This window comes from Onychostruthus taczanowskii, unplaced genomic scaffold, assembly GCF_017590055.1.
Source record: "Onychostruthus taczanowskii isolate IOZ18803 unplaced genomic scaffold, ASM1759005v1 scaffold78, whole genome shotgun sequence".
Classification (NCBI taxonomy): domain Eukaryota; kingdom Metazoa; phylum Chordata; class Aves; order Passeriformes; family Passeridae; genus Onychostruthus; species Onychostruthus taczanowskii.
This window is the reverse complement of record NW_024505671.1, coordinates 804,472-825,291: the sequence shown is the minus strand read 5'-3', so window position 1 is coordinate 825,291 and position 20,820 is coordinate 804,472. Positions and strand designations below refer to the sequence as shown.

The 20,820-nt window shown below is 38.3% G+C and overlaps 1 protein-coding gene across 6 annotated transcripts in view; it reads right to left on the bottom strand.

The window, feature by feature from the left end:
• Nucleotides 1-20,820, bottom strand: part of UTRN (utrophin) — a 341,969-nt gene that overhangs the window by 38,041 nt on the left and 283,108 nt on the right. For all 6 annotated transcript variants that reach the window (XM_041423524.1, XM_041423522.1, XM_041423525.1 and 3 more), the window contains 4 exons: nt 20,530-20,604; nt 14,399-14,600; nt 7,473-7,558; nt 824-981 (listed from right to left, as the gene is read on the bottom strand). In XM_041423524.1, the coding sequence (XP_041279458.1) occupies nt 824-981; nt 7,473-7,558; nt 14,399-14,600; nt 20,530-20,604 (521 nt within the window). The remainder of the gene's footprint in view (nt 1-823; nt 982-7,472; nt 7,559-14,398; nt 14,601-20,529; nt 20,605-20,820) is intronic.

The window sequence follows — 20,820 nt, the reverse complement described above, 5'->3', positions numbered from 1 at the left end:
TTTATATAAGCCATGGTATATTTTTAATCCATATATAATTTCTGACAATGCTCAAATCAGCTGCTTTCATATAAATAAGGCACTGAAGCAATATGGCTATCACTAGCAAATATTTGGAGCCTTAGGCATCCTTGAAAAAGTCAGAGTTAGTTGTGTTCCATTACAACATTCAGGTTTTAATTCTCATCTTCTTTAAACAGACAGACACTCCTTGCAGCCTCATTAACCCCCTGCATGTAGTGTGGAGCTTCACAGCAGGCTGCAAGAGCTTTATTCCATGTTCTAATCTGCTGCATAAAGGCTTGCAATATAAAAAAGACTGTGCTTGAAGTTTCATGCAATTGCAAGGTCTTTTGTCAGTAACATAATGCTAAATAATTTCCTCATGCACAAGGTCAAAAGTTACTATCAACATAATTTTCTTGTTCTGTTGAGATCATGCCTTATTCCAGCTGGAAAAAGCATATTGTTCTCACAGCATCAGGTTGCTTTGAACAACGCAAAGCAGGACAATTGGCTGCTACAAATTTTTTCAACAGCTTTTAGAGCCGCAAACACTGTCTGAATCATGAAGATTTATATATTCTTTTGGCTAAACAAAGTCTGTTTGATCCTCTCCTAAACCATAAACCATCTTTCCCAGCTGCATTTTCACATGAATTTCCCATACTTATTTGCAGGAGCATATTCATTTCTGTTCAAAACACAGCAGATGTTTTTTATACTCCTCTCTTCTTTTTACATCAGCACGTATAAGTGAATCTGTAAACTTAAGAGAGAGTTTGGTTTTATTTTGTTCTTCACATTAAGGTCTTTATCTTACCTGCTGGAAGCAGCTGCGCACACTGGGTTCAATGTTGCTGCCACCAAAGGCTGCCACTTCCCCAAGCTGTCGCGGGATCTGGATAGCATCGTGAAGCAGAAGGCCCAGCTGCCTCTGGTCACACATTTCTGTAGGGCCTGCCACCTCCTTGAAGAGGTCTGCAACATCAATAAAAGACACCATCTCGTTCCATTTCCATGTACACCTCCTTTCATTCAGTAATGCTGCAGCTCGAGCTTTTAATTATGTATTATTGTCATTGTCATTATTACAAATAGTCACTGTCCCATTTACAAGAGTTTGCCTTCATCTAATCTTGATTCATAACCAATCAAATGAGAAAAATAAGGCCAAATAAATGAAGCTAAATGGCTTCTTATGGCACATAGTGGACAGGAAGGTAATTTGAGAAAGCACAGCTTCACCAGCAAAAATTCCTGCCTGACATACCTAATGACCTTCCAAGATAGAGTGACTACATTATTGGACAGGAGCATGACTATAGATGTCGTCACTCTGTACTTCTGTATGGCCTTTGACACAGTCCCCCACAACATCCTTGCCTCTAAATTCGAGAGATGGGTTCTATTGGTGGACTGTTAGATGGATAAGGAATTGGTTGGCTGTGGCCAACAACAGGGTAGTGACCAACAGCTCAGAGTCCCGACGGACAACAATGAGTGAAGAGTGATGTCCCTCAAGGGCCCATACTGGGACAAGTGTTATTTAATATTTTCATTAATAAAACAGATGAAGGGATCAAGTGCACCCTCAGCAGGTTTGCAAGTGACAGGCTGACACACCTGGAGAATGGGATGCCATCCACACCTGGACAACCTGGGAACCTCATGGGGTTCAACAAGGCCAAGTGCAAGGTTGCACCTGGGTCAGGGCAACCCCAGTATCAGTTCAGCCTGGGGGACAAAGGGACTGAGGGCAGCCCTGTGGGGAAGGACTTAGAGGTGCTGGTAGATGAAAAGCTGGAGGGGAGTGATTCTGCACACTCTGCTCTTGTAAGACCCCACGTGGAGTCCAGCTCTAGGGTCCCCAGCACAGGAAAGACATGGAGCTGTTAGAGCAGATCCAGAAAAAGGCTAAAGAACTCATCATAGGAGAGATGTTCCATCACTGTGAAGAAAGGCTGAGAGAGGTAGGATTCTTAAATCTCAAGACTCCAGGGAGACCTTATTGTGGCTTTTCGGTACTCAAAGGGGCCTTATAAGAAAGCTGGGAACACCGCTTTTAACAGGGCCTGTTGCAATACGACAAATAGTAATAGTTCTAAAACTAAAAAGGTAGATTTAGACTAGTTATTAAGAATCAAATTTTTTACAATGAGGGTACCAAAACAGTAGAACAAGTTGCCCAGAGAGGTGGTAGGTGTTCTATCCCTGGAAACATTCAAAGCTAGATTGGACATGGCTCTGAGCAATCCGATCCAGCTGAAGATGACCCTGCTCATTGCAAGGTAGCTGGTCTAGATAACCTTTTAAAGCCCCTTCCAAACCAAATTATTCTATGACCCCATGAAGAATGAAATAATACTTCAGATATCTACATCTTATGTTAAAAAACTATGTCATGCTTCATTTGGTTGGGGACAGAAGTACAATTACTCTGAACTGAGACTGAAAGTTACCACAAGTCACAACTGGCCATGTGGAATAGCTTAAAGCAAGAACAGCAGCCAGAAAGACAACTTGAGTTAAACAATAATCACATTTTCTTCCTGGATAACCATGTCTGCTTCCATGTACTTTTCCTCCACTGATTCCATTTTCCTAAGGCAGGTGTCAAGCCCTGCAGTGTAAACGGATGAACCAGGATGACTGCAACAACGGAAAAAATTGATGCTGAAAGGGATCAAGAAAATTTTTCCAGATACAAGCACTGGGAAGGAAGATAGTGTTTGTACCTACACTCACAGTAAAGCACTGAGTTAAAAGGCCTGGCAGCAGTACATTTATTATTTCTCATGTGCTTTCTTAGCATGTTTCTTTGATTGGACAATTTTAATTGTTAAAATGCTCAGCTAAAAATGTTAATGTTTCTGCCAACAATTTTGATTTATGAACTCTGTAGCTGTGTACATTAGCACTCAGTCAAGAGATTAATCTTTCCTGAAAACATCTTAAATGCTGAGTTTATCTAAGAAATATTTTTTAATTCTGTGATTTGTACAAATTACAGAAGAAGCGGAATGAAATTATTACGTTCATTCCAGCCGGTTTTTACAATGTCCTTTTGCACTCAATGGCTGGCTTGTATTAAAGCCCCAAATAATCTTAAAAGAAAAAGAACCCATCTATATTATGCCTTTCCTTTTTCATGTTTTCCATCAGAACAACCACCAATAAATTAGAAATAAATGTAATTTGAAAATCCAGTCTGACTGCACTTCTGATCAAGAAAAAGACAACCTTTGTTCAGAAACACTCATGAGTAACTCTTATTACATGGTCTAAATCATTTTGCCCTTCATTTGGAGCAATTGGCAAGCTTTGTCAGTGTGCTTCAGACAGTCTGGGCACAGATTTTTCTTCACAAAGGAGGTAGAAGCAGAAGAAAGGATCTTCACCAAAAAGAATTCCAGACGACTGAACTAACTTTTAGATTTTGTTGTATTTTTCTCACCCTTTCTTGCCTAGTCAAACAGCAGCTACAGCATCTTCCCACTCAGTGTTGCCAAAAAAAAAAAAAACCAAGACAGACAGAATTAGGGGACAGAATCAGTACTGCCCAGCTGCAGGCTCCTCTTGGCAATCCCAGATCCTGGCTATCTTCTGCTGAGGATGGAACAGTTTTTCAATTTCTAAGAGTCAGTTTTAAAAAAACTGATAGTATATTAAAAGAAAAAAAAAAAGAAAAAATTGTCTTATTCTTTCAGTTTGCACCAGTCTGCAGTGAAAACAGACCATTAAAGAAGAATAATTCATTAGCTGCTGGAGCTGGGAGGCAGTCATTTCCTAAGCCCTAAAACTACAGTTGACTGTGGAGCTGGTAAATAGAGGAAAAATATGTGACAGGAGAGGGAACAGTGATTAGCTAGGAGGAAAACAGCAAATGCCTCTGAAGAGCTCAAACTCCTCCAAATAATTTGTTTCTTAACATTGGCAGCTGTGCCACAACCAAAGACCATCCAGGTGCAAGGAGTTCATGGATGGTACCCTCTTTTCCCAAACCCCTCAATGCCTTCAACGTGGCACAGAGGAGGAGAAGCTCCAAAACTGAAGGCATGGAAAATGAGAATGCTCTTGTTATCTGGCCTACCTACTCCAATAACCCATGAGCAAAGGAAGGAACCCATTCCCTGGGAAAGGAGGCATGGCAAGAACATCTCACAAGTGGGGGATGAAGGAGAGCTTGTTTTAGCTCTGACAGGGAGCACCCAGGCACCCTACTCACCACCAGTGGGAAAGAGACTCCATATATCACACACCAGCAATCTCAAAAGCCACAAAATCCTCAAAAGCCTCTTTTAAGTGAAATTTGTTAACATGTACATACACACTTAAAGGAGTTTCAACACAAAATACATTGACATAAAGGTTAAACTGTATAGGGAACTCTACCAAAGTACAAGAAGAATGACTGAGGAAGCAGAGATAAGATTATTCAGATGTGAGTTGTATGGAAAAACCAGAAACCAGGAAAAGAGACATCAGTTAAATAAATTCAGTCTCACACTAGTATTTTGAGGATTACAGCCAGTGGGATTCTCTAACTTAGCTGGACAACCTGAAAAGAATTTACTTAATGGTTAATAAAGGGATACTTGAAAATATTGAAAAGTTGATTGAATTCCTATCAAAAGGATAATAAGATAGTTAGTAGAAAGATGTCCACAACCCACATTTTATGTTGCATTGTCACAAACAGAATGCACATTCTAAGTTTTTCTTTTTTTTAAAGTTAGTTCCAATTTATTTGAAAATTTACTACATAAACATAACAGTAAAAAAAACCACCCCACCAAATTCTAAGGATCTTGCACATCACTTGAAAACAGAACTGCCTAGAAGGTGAGATTTATTAAGTAGCCCTTCTTTTTCATCTCAAATCAAAAACATTTTACACATTAAATTATAAGACCCAAAAGCTACACTAAAAAACGAAACAACTCCATATGGGTTTTTCTCTGTTTCTGCTGCCAGTTTGGGCTTTGGGTATTAGAAACAAGTGTAGAGTGAAGTACACACAAATGCATTCTTCTGTAGCTCACAAGTGACCCTCCTTGTCAACAGAGACAAGAATTAAAGAGACTTTTTAAATTAAAGATCCATTCTCATATCAACCTTAAAGTCTAGAATCTTAAAAAAGAAGCTTAATTAAATTTTTAAAAAATCACAAAAATTTCTCTGTCAAAACATATTTTAAAAACGTGTCAAATGAAAAGATCTTACCTATACTGGAAATGAACATACAGTCACTAGGAAGGCTGAACACTTGAGCAGCAAACATTCAGGTTGAGTTTTACAAAAGAATTAAGGGTTCAGCCAAAAGTTTTTAAAACAGAAATTTTGCTTATTTTACCACCAACTACTCTAAGAAGAGTTTGCCTCTCCAAGGCTAGCAGATTTTTGGCACAGTCTGTGCTGTTCTGAGGGCTCTAATCACAACCATCCGATGGCTGTCACTCTCAGAGCAGCCTGCGATTGCCATCACCTCAGAAATGCTTGGAAGAAACAGCCAGAAGGAGAAGCAAATGCCAGGAGTTGGTTCAAGAAAGGGAAAAACAAAAAAGCAGGTAATTAGTATTAAGCATCCATGTTTGAAGGTCCTGGGTTTTTTTCCAAGTGACTGACTTTCTTGAAAATACTCAGGAATTCCATTACAATTTTTACTCAAGGACTGAAAACTCAGTAGATGTGATAAAATTTCTCTCAACAAGAGATGATTAGTAGAGTATGACAAAAATCAAAAGAACCAAAAGAGCTCATATCAAAGATGAGTCTGCAACAGCTCGTGCCAGAGGACCCCAAAACACCGACTTCAAAGTCACTGCAAACCAAGAACAGTACCTGACACACTTCCTTTGTTAGCAAAATTTCTTTTGGATTGAAGGGCTCTTCTGTGACAATTTTAAGGTTCATAAGGACAATAAAGCTAACAAAGATATCAAAGCCTGGCACATTGATCAGAGCTGAAGTTACAACAAAAAGGATGCATTATCTAACTATTAATTCTGTACTTCAAGAATGTGAGCAACTGCTTTAATTTCAGATGTATTTCAGGTTGAAGTTACAATCACTAGGTACAAAAGTTTTCTGAGACTTATTCTCTACTAATTTTTTAGGACTTCTCACAGCATCCTTCAGAGTAAAAGTCCATCTTGTTGACATAAATTATGTAAAATCTGTAGCCACCATCAGATGCCATTTTAATTTTATTACTAAACACAAAACAACACAAATATGAAGCTGACCTAACAATTTCCTTATTCTGCTTCAGTGCCTGTATTTGGCAACTGTATACTAATGTATTACCAATTTAATGGGAGTATTCTCAGGCTGTGGGTGATAAACTGAGAACCCTAGGAAAAGATGGCTTTAAAGAAACTCTGAAACCAAACTCCTACACTTTATGAAAGCTTTTTATTTCACACAGAACAACAGATTACCTTCTGAATTGTCATTATGGAGCAAAGGTATGTCCATCAAGCTCTTTTTTAGTTATGGAATACTTCACATATACTTCACACACATGTCAAATGACAGAAGGAAACTAAACACCCCAAAGTCTCAGTATGTCATTCAGATGTCAAAATATGTCCCAATGCATAAAACACGTCTACTTTTGTTCAATATTAATAACTAAGTTTACAAGATTGCTTACAAATGCTCTTTAGGAAAGGAGAAATGTTTTTGCAGAGCTCCAAAGGTACATGGAGCAAATTCAGTCTCTCTATAATTTTTTTCATGAGTTTCCAAAATATGTCAAGAAACTACTGTAAAGAACAGCAAATTTAAGATTATGTTCATATGTGAATGTGCATCATCTAGAATGCTCTATATAGTGCCTAATCTTCTTTTCTGTATTTGTCAGGGCTTTTTTTCCACAAAGTTACTCAATTCTCCTCTGGTCCTACATTTATTTTTGTGAAATATTTATATTATTCAGTATTTCTCAAGCTTATGAGATTACTAAAATCAACGTATTTTAAACTTTCATTGTGCAATTCTGGCAGAAAGCACATATACTGGAAAACCATTTTTAGAGTTCAGATAGAACACTAAATACAACGTCAGGATTTTGATGTATTTCTTTGCTTTATCAGCCACATCAATCTGATGCAACCAGCACTAACTTGCTTTTTCCCTAGACAAAACATATACACATACAAGAGAGAACAGAATCAAATATAATACTTCTCTATCTTCCACAAAGCTATATTCTCTTTTTCTTTTGGGGACTGCAGTACTGTGACTTCCGAAGATTGAGAATGGACAGCAGTACTTCCAGTCAAGATATAAATCATACTTTAACCATTGCCACTGATAATAATGAAAAGAATTCTCTTTTACTTACTCAAAAGAAAACTACCTTGCACCAGGCATGAGAAATGTTTTACTACAAATTTTTCTAGGTGCTTTGTCATTGTACATGACTTAATTACATAAAGTATTTTGTAAAAGAAATTCTTCCTTACATCTGTACTTCTCTTCCAGAAGGCCTTTAGAAAGAGACATCAAGCCAATTTTCAGGGACTGCACTCGAATTTTTCCAGTTCGGCCACTGAAATTATAAAGACAAGACAATTTAATACAGTTTTGTTTCATTCCAACTCAAGTCTATTGTATAATATAAAGACATTGGAGAGCTACATTTCAAACATACTTCAGATCTCAAAAAAACCATTAACACTAAAAATCACATTAAGAATTCTTCCCTTATAAAAGCTCAACTTGCCTTACAAGTGGTTTTACATGTGAAAACAGCTTGTATTATTACAAAAGAACAGACATTTAGCTCTGCAAAGTTCTGAAAGTAATTTATGAATGTGATACACACAGGAAAAAAAATACATGAGCACACAGCAGGAAAGCCTATTACTCAGTGTGAAACACAAGGACTGTAAGATGAAACCAAGTTTTGACATCACAGTAACTAAATCCCTTTTTCATTATTTTTTTTGTTTTATGTTTAAAATGTTCTGACATACACAATTTTTGGGACATAAAGAGGCAATCACATGCACTAATTCAATGATTTGGAGCTGTCATTCTTTTTAAGCAATGTCACTTCAAGTTCATCTTGTCCAGCATGACAAAAAGTACCTCCAAGCCTGAAAAGCAACTTGAGAACAGACAAGTAGTTACCAAAGCAAGTAATGTTAAGCTGCAGGGCAAATGCTGTTCAAAAAGATACTAAAACAACAAAGTCAGCATACAGGGAAAAGGACAATTTTGAAGTTCAGAAGATCAATGCAGAAACATATTCTTTAAAATTCTTTCTTCTTTCAAACATGAAAAAAACATGACACAATTTGTCTTTATATGAGATGTGGCAAAAAAAAAATCTAAAAAATAGTTAAACTCTATATATTACACACATAAGGTTAACTGAGTCTTTCACCAACAAGTAAGATAACACTAAATTAATTATCACCTCAAATCTTACTTTGGTTCTTTCTGCCACACAGAAGTTATATACACTTTAATTACTTCTGAAGTGGTTGTTACATATCTCTTTCTATCCTATCCATTAAGCATATGGTCTGCTGTCTGATTTACTTCACAAATGTTGTGCTGAATACAAAATTATTAATTTACTCCTGGGTTCTTGATAGATTAGTTAAGCAACTTACAAATATTAATGCATTTGTCTTCACAACATCATCTAATCTAGTAACACTAGACAGCAGTAGCTTCATTCCATAAGACAGAACAGAGGTACAGAGAAATTATTGCCAAATTAATCAAAAACATCTATTACTTTTACTGCCTAGTTGGAAAATCAGGACCCAATTTTCCAGAATGTTATAAAAGTGCCACCTTTTTATATATTCAAGCTTAGCTTCAAATTATCTCTTTCAATCACAGACACTACATCATTTTGGCATACCTTGCCATCTAAATGGCTCATTTTACACCCTGATAAAGTTATTTTCCTATTCCTTCCTGTGTATGGCTGTTTGTGCTTTAAATTTATATTAATCAGAAAAAAAGTGAACATTCATTTGGGTTTGGTTTAACTCGGGACTGACCACATCATTTGTTTATTAAAGACAGAAAGTGAGACTTTGCAGCTAAAAGACCAGGACACAAATCTCAAGGCTTCAAGCTTCTCCTGATTCCAGGAGATTTCTGCAGGATCTTTGAAAAACTTCCTTCACACAAAGAGCATTTTCTCAATAAATTACCTAAATAATTACAAAGCCAGCAGTATTAAATTTTTCGAAAGAGTAACATATTCACCCCTAGTCTCTTTCTTGGAAACAGATAAATATCAGCGCTGTAATGTCATATATACAATAAAAAAACCCCAGCACACCAAAACCAAATACCACACACGGTCCCTCTCTCCCCACAAACCCATAGACATTGTGGTCCTGACATTTCCAAGCCAATGATTTAAGGTTTTCCCATCTTAGTGAGCCACAAAACCACTGAGATCAGGAGGGGCCTCCAGATAACAATGCCCCTGCTCAGTCAGGTAGAACAGGTTTCCCTGGATCATATCCAGTCACTTCAGTATCTTCAACGATGGAGTCTGAAGAGCTTTTCTGAGTAACCTGTGGCACTGTTTGATCACTCTTACACTAAAAACATCATCTTCTCATATGCTTAAGGAAAATTTCCTGTGTTCCAAGTTGTGCCTGCTGTGTCTTGTCCTGTCACTGCAAACCACTGAGAACAGCCTGGCTCCATCTTCTCTTCTGCTCCCATTGGATATTTATGCACATTGATAAGATCCCCCTGAAACTTTTCCTCCCTCAGCCTCTACTGATACATCAGTTACTCCAAGTCCTTAATTGTCTTCATGGTACTTCACTGGATTCATGCCAATTTATCCACATTACTTTCTTCCTGAAGGAGCCCAGAACAGGACCCAGGACTCCAGATGTGTCTCACCCATGCTGAGTAGAAGTGCAGGATCACCTCCCCTAACCTGTTGGGAGACTATTAGGCTACTTTGCCACTATTAGGCTACTTGCCACAAGCCTGTTGTGCAAGGTGCTTCTGAATGGCAGCATAATCATCCAATTGTCCTACGTGTGCAAAACTTAAGAATCAAGGTCTCATAGTGGGAAGATTCCAGAAACTTTTTAATTTCTGAATTCATAAAAATTTATGGGTCATATTTGCCACAAATGTCAGCACAGTATTCAGACAATATAGCAATACAAGCATGCTTATCATTACAAAATCAATTGATAAGGCCACTTTAAACAGCTCAGATATTTTTTGCTCTGATCTGATGAAGGAGAGCCTGAATCTATTCATTTCTCTAAATAACTTCCTAACACAGAGTTAGGATCCAAAACTTCTTGATAGGCAAACACAGTCTATACCATAGTCAAAACAGAGGCCTGTGAAACTTGTAAATTATAAATGTACTAACCAGGATAGAATTAATACTAAATTGTTGAATGTAAGTGTAAAAAATACTGTTCACCAACAATGGTATGCAAATATTCTGTAGCATTGTGATGACACAGACATAGTATATATAAGCATGTTATCCAAGCATGTGACTGCCAAAGGGACAACCAGTGATAGGCACAGCTGCATACAGGAGTTAGCCAGATTAGAAAAAAGTTGTCAGACAGGCAACACAATTAAATATAAGAGATTGAACCAGGAATACACAATAAAGAATTTTGGAAAACAGAATTATAACATGAAGTCTAGAGGAACCCTATGTCCCTAGGGGAGGAGGGACAATAGCATAAAACCATCAGGTACTAGCAAGGAAAACTAGAGAACGAAGATGAGCCCAGAGCCATTCAGTCTTCTCTTGCCAAAGAACTCTCAAGCTTAAACAACACTGGCACTGCAGCTGAGGACCAGCAGGGACTGCAGCTATCAGTTATCTGCACAGACCAGCAACGCCAGGCAGCCTGGTAGATCAGTGAAGGTCAGCACAAACACCTCCCCGTGATCACCCACAGACAAGTCAGACAAAGGAACTCATTTTCCTGCTTTACAGAGAGCCAGAACCTTCCCAGAGCCTTCTTACAGCTATCACAGCCTGCTAAGCTGCTCCCACGGAGTGCTCTATGAATCCAAACAGCAATCATAGACACAGGGGATGCAAGAGGAGTGCATGCAGAAAACTTCCATCAGCAACTGTCAAAACCAGGGCATAAAGTTAAGGCTGGCTGAGCAGGTATCTCTCATCCTCATTCCTCAGAAGTTCAGATTTTACTGAAATGGACACGCTGAATATTAATTCAGGCTGGTGGTTAGAATCTGCCAGGTGTATGAGTGCAGTGAAAACAAAGTTGTGGTTCTTCAGAGGAAGATTGGGCTGCAGAGAATGAGCACGAAAGACAGCTTTGATCATATGGAAAATGTCAGCATAGATACCACAGATACCCTTCTCAGACTAACATACCAAAGAAATTCAATTTAAAAGAAGGCATTATCAAAAGGATCCTAGCATAAAAAAAAAAAAAAAAAGAAAATTTAAAAGTTTAAATACAGGAAGTCAGATAAACATTGCAAAATATTTAAACAGTGCACATAAAAGTTTCTTTATGAGTAATTCTAATTGAAATGAGTCATCGCCCTGAATCAGTACATATAGAAGCAACTCATTTCAAGGGGTGTTAAGCTATTCCATTAGTACTGAAAGCTATCAGTCCCTTTTATATAAATGATGTCTAGACATTTCAGCAAATGTGACAGTATATAGTTGAAAAGAAAAACCACCAGCTATTGCTTTTGGATGCTTTAAACACAGGCCTAGCCAAAATATTTTACAGAGCAAAACTTCCTTCACAGTTCTCACTGTAAATATCAAGATATTTATCTCTAATTTCACAAATAAAAAAAAAAAAATTTGGACTAGCCAAAACAAAGAACTTTAAGTTTGGAAAATGTTTATAAGGGCAGATGTTGATGTCTGGAACAACCTTTGAGTCCTTGATGTAGTAAAAGTCACCGAGTAATTTTAGTGTTTCTCTCCTCTGCTCAGAATGAATCATTCCTAATGTGTCAGAAAAAAAAACAGAACACAACAGACCTTTTCTAAAAATAAATTGGTTCTTTTTAAGGGCCAAAGACATCTGCAGGTTAAGTCTGGAGAACTATTCCGTTTGCCATTAATCTGCGAATCTGTAATTAAATCTCAGGTTAGCAGCATGTGACTAACAGATGCTTTTTGTTGGCAGTTTAACAACTTGACACATTTTATATGCATAACACCAATGCACTATATACAATGGAAATGCCAAGACACAAATTAGCTCTTTTGTAAAGGCCAGTTTAGAAAACAAAACCAAATATTCCAGCTTAGAATTGCTGCCTGGTCTTCTACCTTTTCTTTTTCTTCCTGGATTGAAATTGAAAGGGGAACAAGGAAACACACTATAAAATGTAAATTTCTCTCAGTAAACCTTCATCCTCAATTTTTCAAAGTTTAAATAAAGACTCAAGTATTTAACGGACACAAAGAATTATCTACACTAACTTTTCAACATAACAGTCAAGGGGAAATAGGAGAAACTGGAAACATTATTGAAAGAAAGGTTTGCTGCTTACCAAGCGCATTTTAAATATGAACAGATTAAATAACTGACTTCTACCTGAAGTTAAGATGCAAAGGTAAGCTAAAGAAAATGTAGTAGATTTGTGTTCAGTCTTTGAAAAAAACCAAAACCCAGCTAGGAACTACAAAAAATTTTCTGACATTACTATGTCTATTATTCTAAATTGCCAGTAACATTTAAGTCAGGCAACTCACTTGATCTACTGCTCTATTTGCAAGTGATGTGTTTGTTTATTCACAATACAGAACTCAATCCCAGTCAATATTTGATGGACCCTTTAATATTTCAGCAGTAATGGGGAGAAGTCCGACTAACAGAAATGTCACAATATTTAACAGCAATGTTTGAATGCCAGTAGCCAGCAGATAAATGACAAATGGTTCTATGTACTCTATTCCCTCCTTCCCTCTCCCCTGAAACAAAAATAAAGTAAAATATCCATGAAGTATAGGAGAACTGGTACATAATCCTCTGAGGGGAAAACAGCAAAAAGCTATGAACTGTTAGAATTTGGCACTGAGTGAACATATTGAAGATAATGCTTACATCTACAAGTAAAAGCTCCCATTTGCAAAGCCAGGTATAAGAATTTTTATCAATATTCAAGAAATACTTTTGCTATTTTCAACTTCAAATGGGGAGAAAGAAAATAAGTTTTGTAACCACCCTCATAGAGCTTAGAAATTCCGATCTGTAATTTTGTTTATAGCTCTGAAGTAAAGCACATATTTAATCAGACACCCCAACCTGTACTGCACTACTAAGTCTTTATTCAACACTGAAAGAGTCCTGAAATGCCTTTGCTGAAGCAATGTAAGCAGATACATTTTAGGGCATGGAGGAGCTGATGGAAACCAAGCCTTTATCTAGTTTTTACTACACAAGGGAGATAAGAATAGTAAATGCCACTATGAAAAATAAGCAACAAACTCATGACTCAAAAGCACAATTAAATAAAAGCAGATTGCTTGCAGGTCATGCAGGCTGACATAGGGCAGGGCAGAGAGAGCAGAGTTCAATTTACAGCAGAAGGAAGAACTGACAAACTGCTCAGAAAGAACTGGCCAAAACCATAAAGGTTACTGGAGTGGATGTTTTCATGGTTTTGAGACTTAGTTCTCTCTCTGGAAACAGCAAATGTGTATTTAAATAAACCCACAAGTTCTTAGTGTAAGCATCCCAAAATATTCTTTAGGCAAACTCAATGTCCTTGGGAAATACAGCCTTGCTGCCAGGACAAGGGCAGGTGGACCACGTAACACATGCCCTCGTGACTGATCCATGGCAGGAGCTATACGTGCTGGAATGGAGCCACAATTAGGACACTGCTGACCCTTCAGAATCAGAGAGGCTTTAGTATGAGATGACAACAACCTCCATTTGACAGAGGACAGGGCAGGGAGCTCAGCCAGGATAATGAGTGCAAGTAACTAAGTGCAAAATACATGAAAACACCATCCCCACCTATGGTCAGGATAACGAGTGCAAGTAATTAAGTGCAAAATACATGAAAACACCATCCCCACCTATGGTAGAAATAGAGTCTGATCTGAATGGCCATCAGTCTGCTGGACTTGGAATATTCACAGTCGGAACACAGCTAAAGCAGTGTCCTAGCTCTCTACTCACATACATATTTCTTGAAATCCTTTCAATGTTTCTTTGGTAGTAGAATAAAAGCAGTGTAATCCTACTTCAGTGCTGAGCAGGACAGCGTAAGAAACATCTTATTGCATGCAACTGCACTTTCATTATGGAGCCAAAAACATAAGGTAACTTTTTAATAAAGAATTTTTTAAGGTTTTCTAATTTATAATTCCTAGGGGTACACACTATGACAAAAATCACATTTTTCTTACCTATCATACACGTTGAGTAGCCAGTTAAGACACATGTCTACACAGAGAGGAACATTCACCATATCTTTGTGTTTCTCTTCAAGTCCACTGTAGATGGTAGTGAGACAGCTGATCACATCCTGGACACCAATCAGCTGATCATTTTGACTCAACTTGTGCTGTTTGAAAACTTCACTTGTCGTGTTCAGGTCCAACAGGTCCACTAATAATAGATTTTAAAAAATAATGGGATTTAAAAAAATAAAATTGTGAATACACGTTGACAATAATTATGCGCAAATTATAGCAAACACTGCAAACAACTAGCCCAGTGGCTTTCATTGAGTAATGTTATAGGGAAAAACCATTCTTTGTGACAAGTCGACAGCATTTGGGCACTATTTATTTAAAAAAAACCCCTAGAATACAAACCTTATAATGACACTGCACAGCTCAGAACAACATTAAAATAGCTGCTAAAGTAGTCTGTGTATTTAGAGGATCCTAACTTTAGATGCACACACAGGGAATTCATGAGGCTTTACAGGATTCTTCATATTTACCATAAAGCAGAATCCTACAAAATGACTATCACTTTTGATCAAATGTAAAGCAAAGCAAATTCTTAGGTAAGAATTCTTTCCTAAAGGCACGATTAACTGAATAGCAGTTGCTAAATTAGGGCTTAAAAGAAAGCAGGGAGATTATTTATTGTAGATTTCCAGAACACTAAATGCTATGCTTTCTTGAAACATTTTTATCTCTTTTATTACAGAATTCTTTCTATAAGCAGTTGGTGATGCAATGGATATTTTAAAAGTGGAAAAAAGGATCTTGCTGTCAAAACCATTCAAATGTGATTGTGAAAATCTGGGGTTTGCATGGTGAAAAGAAAAGGTCATCAATGAGCTCTTCTACCTTCTTCTGCAAAAGTGAAAAAGATGAAAAGTAAATGGCATAAACTTCAGTGACTTTTTTTTTACAGAAACAAGGACTTTAAGTTAAAAATATAATTGCAATGTATTAGTATGCTTGCTACAATATACATAACATGCAGTTGGAGTATATTAAAAGTTCATACTGAGCTCTTTGTGAGGAGTCAGTAACACATTTGTACTATAAATGTCATCTCTCAAATGAAAAAAAAAATCCACATGACAATCTCTGACATGTTGTGAACTGCTCTTCACCAATCATCACAATGAATCATAGAATCAGAAAATTACTTTTGTTGGAAGAGACCTTAAAGATTTTCTAGTTCCAACCTAGAAACTTGCCATGGCAGGAACACCTCCCACTAGACCAGGTTGCCCAAAGCCCCATCCAGCCCGGCTTTGAACACTACCAGGGATAGAGCAACCTGTCGGCAACCTGTGCCAGTGTCTCACCCTCCTCACAGTAAGTAATTTCTTCCTAATACCTAATCTAAATGTCTCCTCCTTCAGTTTAGAACTGTTTCTCCTTGCCCTATCACAACCTGTCCTTTTAAAAAAGTTACTCACCCAATTTTATATAAGCCTCCCCTAGGTACTGAAAGGCTGCTCTAAGGTCTCCCTGGAGCCTTCTCTTCTCCAGGATAAACAACCTCAGCTCTCTCAGCCTTTCTCATAGGAGGTGCTTCATCCCCCAGCCATCCTCACTGCTTGCCTCTTGACCTCCTCCAACAGGTCTACATCTTTCCTGTGCTGAGCACCCCAGATCTGGATGCATTATCCTAGGTGGGATCTCACAAGAGCAGAGGGGGAGAATAACAATGTTAAATAAGTAGCCCAGATTTTCAGCCTGCGCAAACTGGAGAACTCTATCTGGGCTGGGAAGCAAGTACAACAGAAAAAGAAGTAAGAGCAAGATAACATTAACCACTACAAGCAACTCTGTCAAGAACTCAGACAAAAGAAGGTTGCATTCCCTTTTCCCCTATCTACCCTTCCTCACATCTTTGCAAAGTGAGAAACAGTACCTCACAGCCCTTGCCTTTCCTCTCCTGCACTAAAATTGGTACATTCGTTCTCACCTCACAGCATCAGATTTGGGTTTACATTTGTTTGTTTTTCATTTTCTTTCTTGTTTGTTTGGGGATATTTTAAGCCCTTCTCTTGGGCTTGCAAACAAATGCCAGCCATGTATTTATCAAAGAGGCAGCCTGGTAATTGCAGCAAAACACCGTGCCACTAGTTTGACCTGAGGTAGCCGTAGCGTTTGGCAATACACTCACTGCAGCATAATCTTCTGCAATAGCTATAAAGGATGCGATATGCTGCAAAAGGCTCACAGGCATATCTAAACCCAACATGAACCCACAAACAGTTCACAGTGTAACCCTGACTAATTTTTGAGATGTGGAGAGAGTGGAGTGAAGCCAAGTGAGGGTAACCTGCTATCCCCATGACATAGATACTGAACTTAAGAGACGGCCACTTTTCCCTTTTCACACTTACCCTTCCTGACTTCAGCAACCTTAATGACAAAGAAAACCCTGTAAAAATTAATGCAACCAGTTTGCTGGTTTTGTTTTCGTATTACCTTTTATTTTACGTTTGAGTTGCGGGAGTTTTTTGTTCGTTTGTCTGGGGTTTTTATGTTTTCTGGTTATTTTGCAACATGTTTCTGTAAGGTACTTAATGGCTGGCTAAAAGCAGGTAATTAGCTTCATAAAACAGACTGACAGCACACAAAACCTGCCCTTTTTAAAGCTTGTGAATATTCAGAAAGCTTTGGAATGCCAGGAAGTTGCAGCCTTTGGGTTTGGCATAACATTACCATCCTTGCACTGAAAAGAAGCAATTCAACAGACACTAATCTTGCTAACTCCATATCTTGATCTGCTGGCATTAAGACCTCTCATTCACATTTCTACCTGAGCATTCCAGAACGACCTGGGAGAGGTACTTCCGTTATTTTTGTATTAAAAAAACGCAGCAAGTCTAAAGCAAATAAAGGTAAACTTACACTTTTGGATGGCACTATCCATGGAGAACACCAAGAGGAAATTACTTCCATTCCTGCTTACTTCAGCACTTATACCTGGCTGAATAAAATTCGGGATAGGCAGTTATCCTGTCATCCCATTTCTGGCACTATGCCTACACAGGTTTCAGTGCATTTTTGCAGTACCATTCTGCACCTGCTTAAACATGCTGAATGACCAATCCTGCTTTTAACCAACTCACGGGCAAAAGGCCCATTTCTTCCCTTTCTCTTCTTCCCAAAGAAAAAGAGAAATCATATCATTCAGCACTGTTAAAGCAGGTGTGAGTGACAGGTACAGGAGCAAGTAACTACATGCAGCTGCTTATGGCAAATTTGATGCTGCTGTAACCCCACGGAAAACAGCCAGGCATTACTGTAGAGTTTTTTATTTAAAAGACCTTGCAAATTATAGTAGTTCCTGCAAAGAGACTGCACTCTTCCCTCAAAGAGCGAAGTGCTCACAGCTCTCCTAGTCCCTGATGTCTAAATGTTCCATTTTTTCCCCTTGTGTGGTTGATATTCCTATTAACATCCTTAAATTTTAAGTCACCTAGAGGAACTCAGCAACAGAATTCTGAATATACATGGTGATTTTGTTCCCTTTTTGCCTTTCAGTACTATACTTCAGTATGTGGGGCGTTATAATTTCTTGAAAATGAGCTAAAGAATGCTGCGCAAGAATAAAATATCATCAGGACCTGGTGCTACACAGTTGCCCAGTACATGTGAAACACAGGATACTCTCTCTGGCCCTATTCTTCTGCTACAGTGGGAAAGCATTCTCCCTACATCTGCCCCACGTAATCCAAGACAGAAAGGCTAAGAATTTGTTATTTCCAACTTGCAACCTTTCTTAGATTCCTGCAAAATACCTACAAATATATATGAAAATGTACATCTCTGCAGGAATCTACCTGTCAAAAAACGAAACAAGAAACCCAACACTAATTTCTCTTTTAAAAGGAGAATGAGGAAAATGGGAGCAACTCCCCTAGAGCTGATGTTTTTTGACACTTACCAAGAAGAGATAGGGCATCAGCAAAGTTTTCTAAAGTACAGTTCTCAAATGAACATTCTGAAGTGCAATTGGTCCTGCATCTGCTGTAAAGCACTTACACTGCAAAGTCAAGATCTATCAGGTGCAAGTGGAACATCCAGATCCAACTGTGCTCTTGTGAGTTCCCACCAAAAATGCCTTTGACATTGCACACACACCATACCTGTGACATCAATTTGTCACATTTAACAGTGATCTGCATTTTTGGTGATTTGTTTTGATGTTTTTTTTGCCTCAGCACATAAGCCTTTCTGAAGCATTCTGCATCCAAACACCTTTAAAACACATCTGCAATTAAAATTACAGGAAATACAATGGAAGACTAAAGTAGCTCAGACGCGGAAACGAATGGTAGTAGCACAGAAGATTACTTTTTCTCCACCTAAAAATAAAACCAATTCTTTATTAACTACACATGTATAACAAAGACAAAGATTTTTTTTTGGCTGTTGTCTCTTCCCAGGAAGCACAGAGATGGAGTAAACAAACAGCTTCATAGATAATAAGGCAGACTGGACCTGTAGAGATGAAAGTTTTACTCCTAGCTCTTTCGAAGTGGAGAATTCTCTTTACTTCTTACTGTTTTTTTCTGTCCTGCCTTCCAACTCCCTCCCCTGAAACTGGAGACAATAGGAGGGCACTTCTGAAATTGTGAATGAGGAGAGCTAACCCTGGCATTTATTACAGAAATTGACATATTCTGCTGTAAAAGCATGAGCAGAAAGTACGTCCCTCTTCACAGCTTATTAGAAGTACTAAAAATGAAGCTTTATCTATGTAGTCTATACAGGTCACTAGAAAAGCTCTATGTCTGTCAGAAATAGGCAGCATGATTAGCATCTGTCATATGCAGTCTGTTTTTTCCCACTCTTCCCTGAAGAGTAGCTCACACAAGGAGAATTTTACTCTGCTTTCTGATCTCTTGCTTTGCTCTTTGTTTTTAGGTACATTTTGATGAATACTTTATACCCTGCACACTGATAAGCAAAAAGCTCATATGTTCTTTGGTCTTGCTGGGAGATGAAGCTGTAGTCCTTGGTGGCACCACATCTTACGAAGGACTGGCAATAGGTACTGATAAGAGCCTGTGCTGTGCACAGATACAGTCCAGCTTTCTGGAGTAGCTAGCTGCCATCTCAGGCACAGCTTCATTCAGCATGATGTGTATCTGAAGGCCAGCTAAGATCAGACTGCTGTATTCTAGGTTAGAAAGAAAACTAACCACCTGGAGGGTGGGAAGGGATCCCTCTGTGCAACTACTTTCCTGCTTGCACCCCTAGGAGGACTTTGCACTTCTTGTGTTTCTACTCAGCCTGCAGTATTGCTCACCCTTCAGGGCTGAAAAGTCCTTCCATGCCAAGGACTCCTAATTTGTAAGAGGAAATTTTGGTAATATCATACATCTTTCTACCATCTGTTGCCAAGACATTTCAGAAGGTCTAAAATCTGCAGCCTTTACTCACATTCACATCCCACATCTCCTTACAAAATTGCCTAGTTTCCTTTTTTCTATTTCACCTTTTTTTTACCTCACCTTTTTCTACTTCACCTTTTCTACTTCACCATTTTTTTCTGTTAGGTATGTGTTCTTATGTATTTAATTTTCCATAGTTTTTAAAATTCAGTTTGCTTTGCACAGGAGACTCAAAAAGAGCACAGATACCCAGTGTGGTACTTTTGCTGTGTGACTTGGAGGAGTCCTAAGTACAGAGGCCAGGACAAGATCTCCTGATCTATCACTTCTGAGGCTACTAAACTTTGAATGGACATGGTAATCACGCAACATGCTGCTGAATTAAACCATAGCTGTGATACAACAGGAAATGCTTTTTAAATACCTAGCAACATAAAAAAACAAATTTATAAGTAAATAAATTTACCTGTAGAACAAATTTTGAGATACAAATGATTCTTAGTGAGTTTACCATTTCAACTTACCTGCTGCACCTCTTTTTTATTAATTTATTTGTTTGCGATAACGACACCTACTGTTGGCAATTATTGCCATTTTGTTGGTTGACAGTGTGTCAAGGATGACTCTGGGCCACCGTTAATGATGTTAGACTGAAGCTGACCCTCCCCCAAGTACTGCAGAGAAACAATTTCCCTCCAAGGCCCAACTCACAGCACAGTGCTTTCTGCAGCCTGCGGATTTTGATGGCCGTGCGATAGGCGGAGAAGCGCACGTTGTTCAAGTCAGCTGAAACAGCAGAACAGAAATGTGAGCGGCCCTAAAAGTACAGCTCATAACTTCCCTTTACACAAAAACCTTCATATTTTGGAAGAAGTCTGATATCCCTCCTCTTCTCTGCAATGAATTAATAGCATATATCAGAACAAATTAAAAAACCTGACAAGGTAGGACCTCAGTCCAATTCACCTTCAGGGAAAGCTTCCTGACTCTGACAGTCCAGGA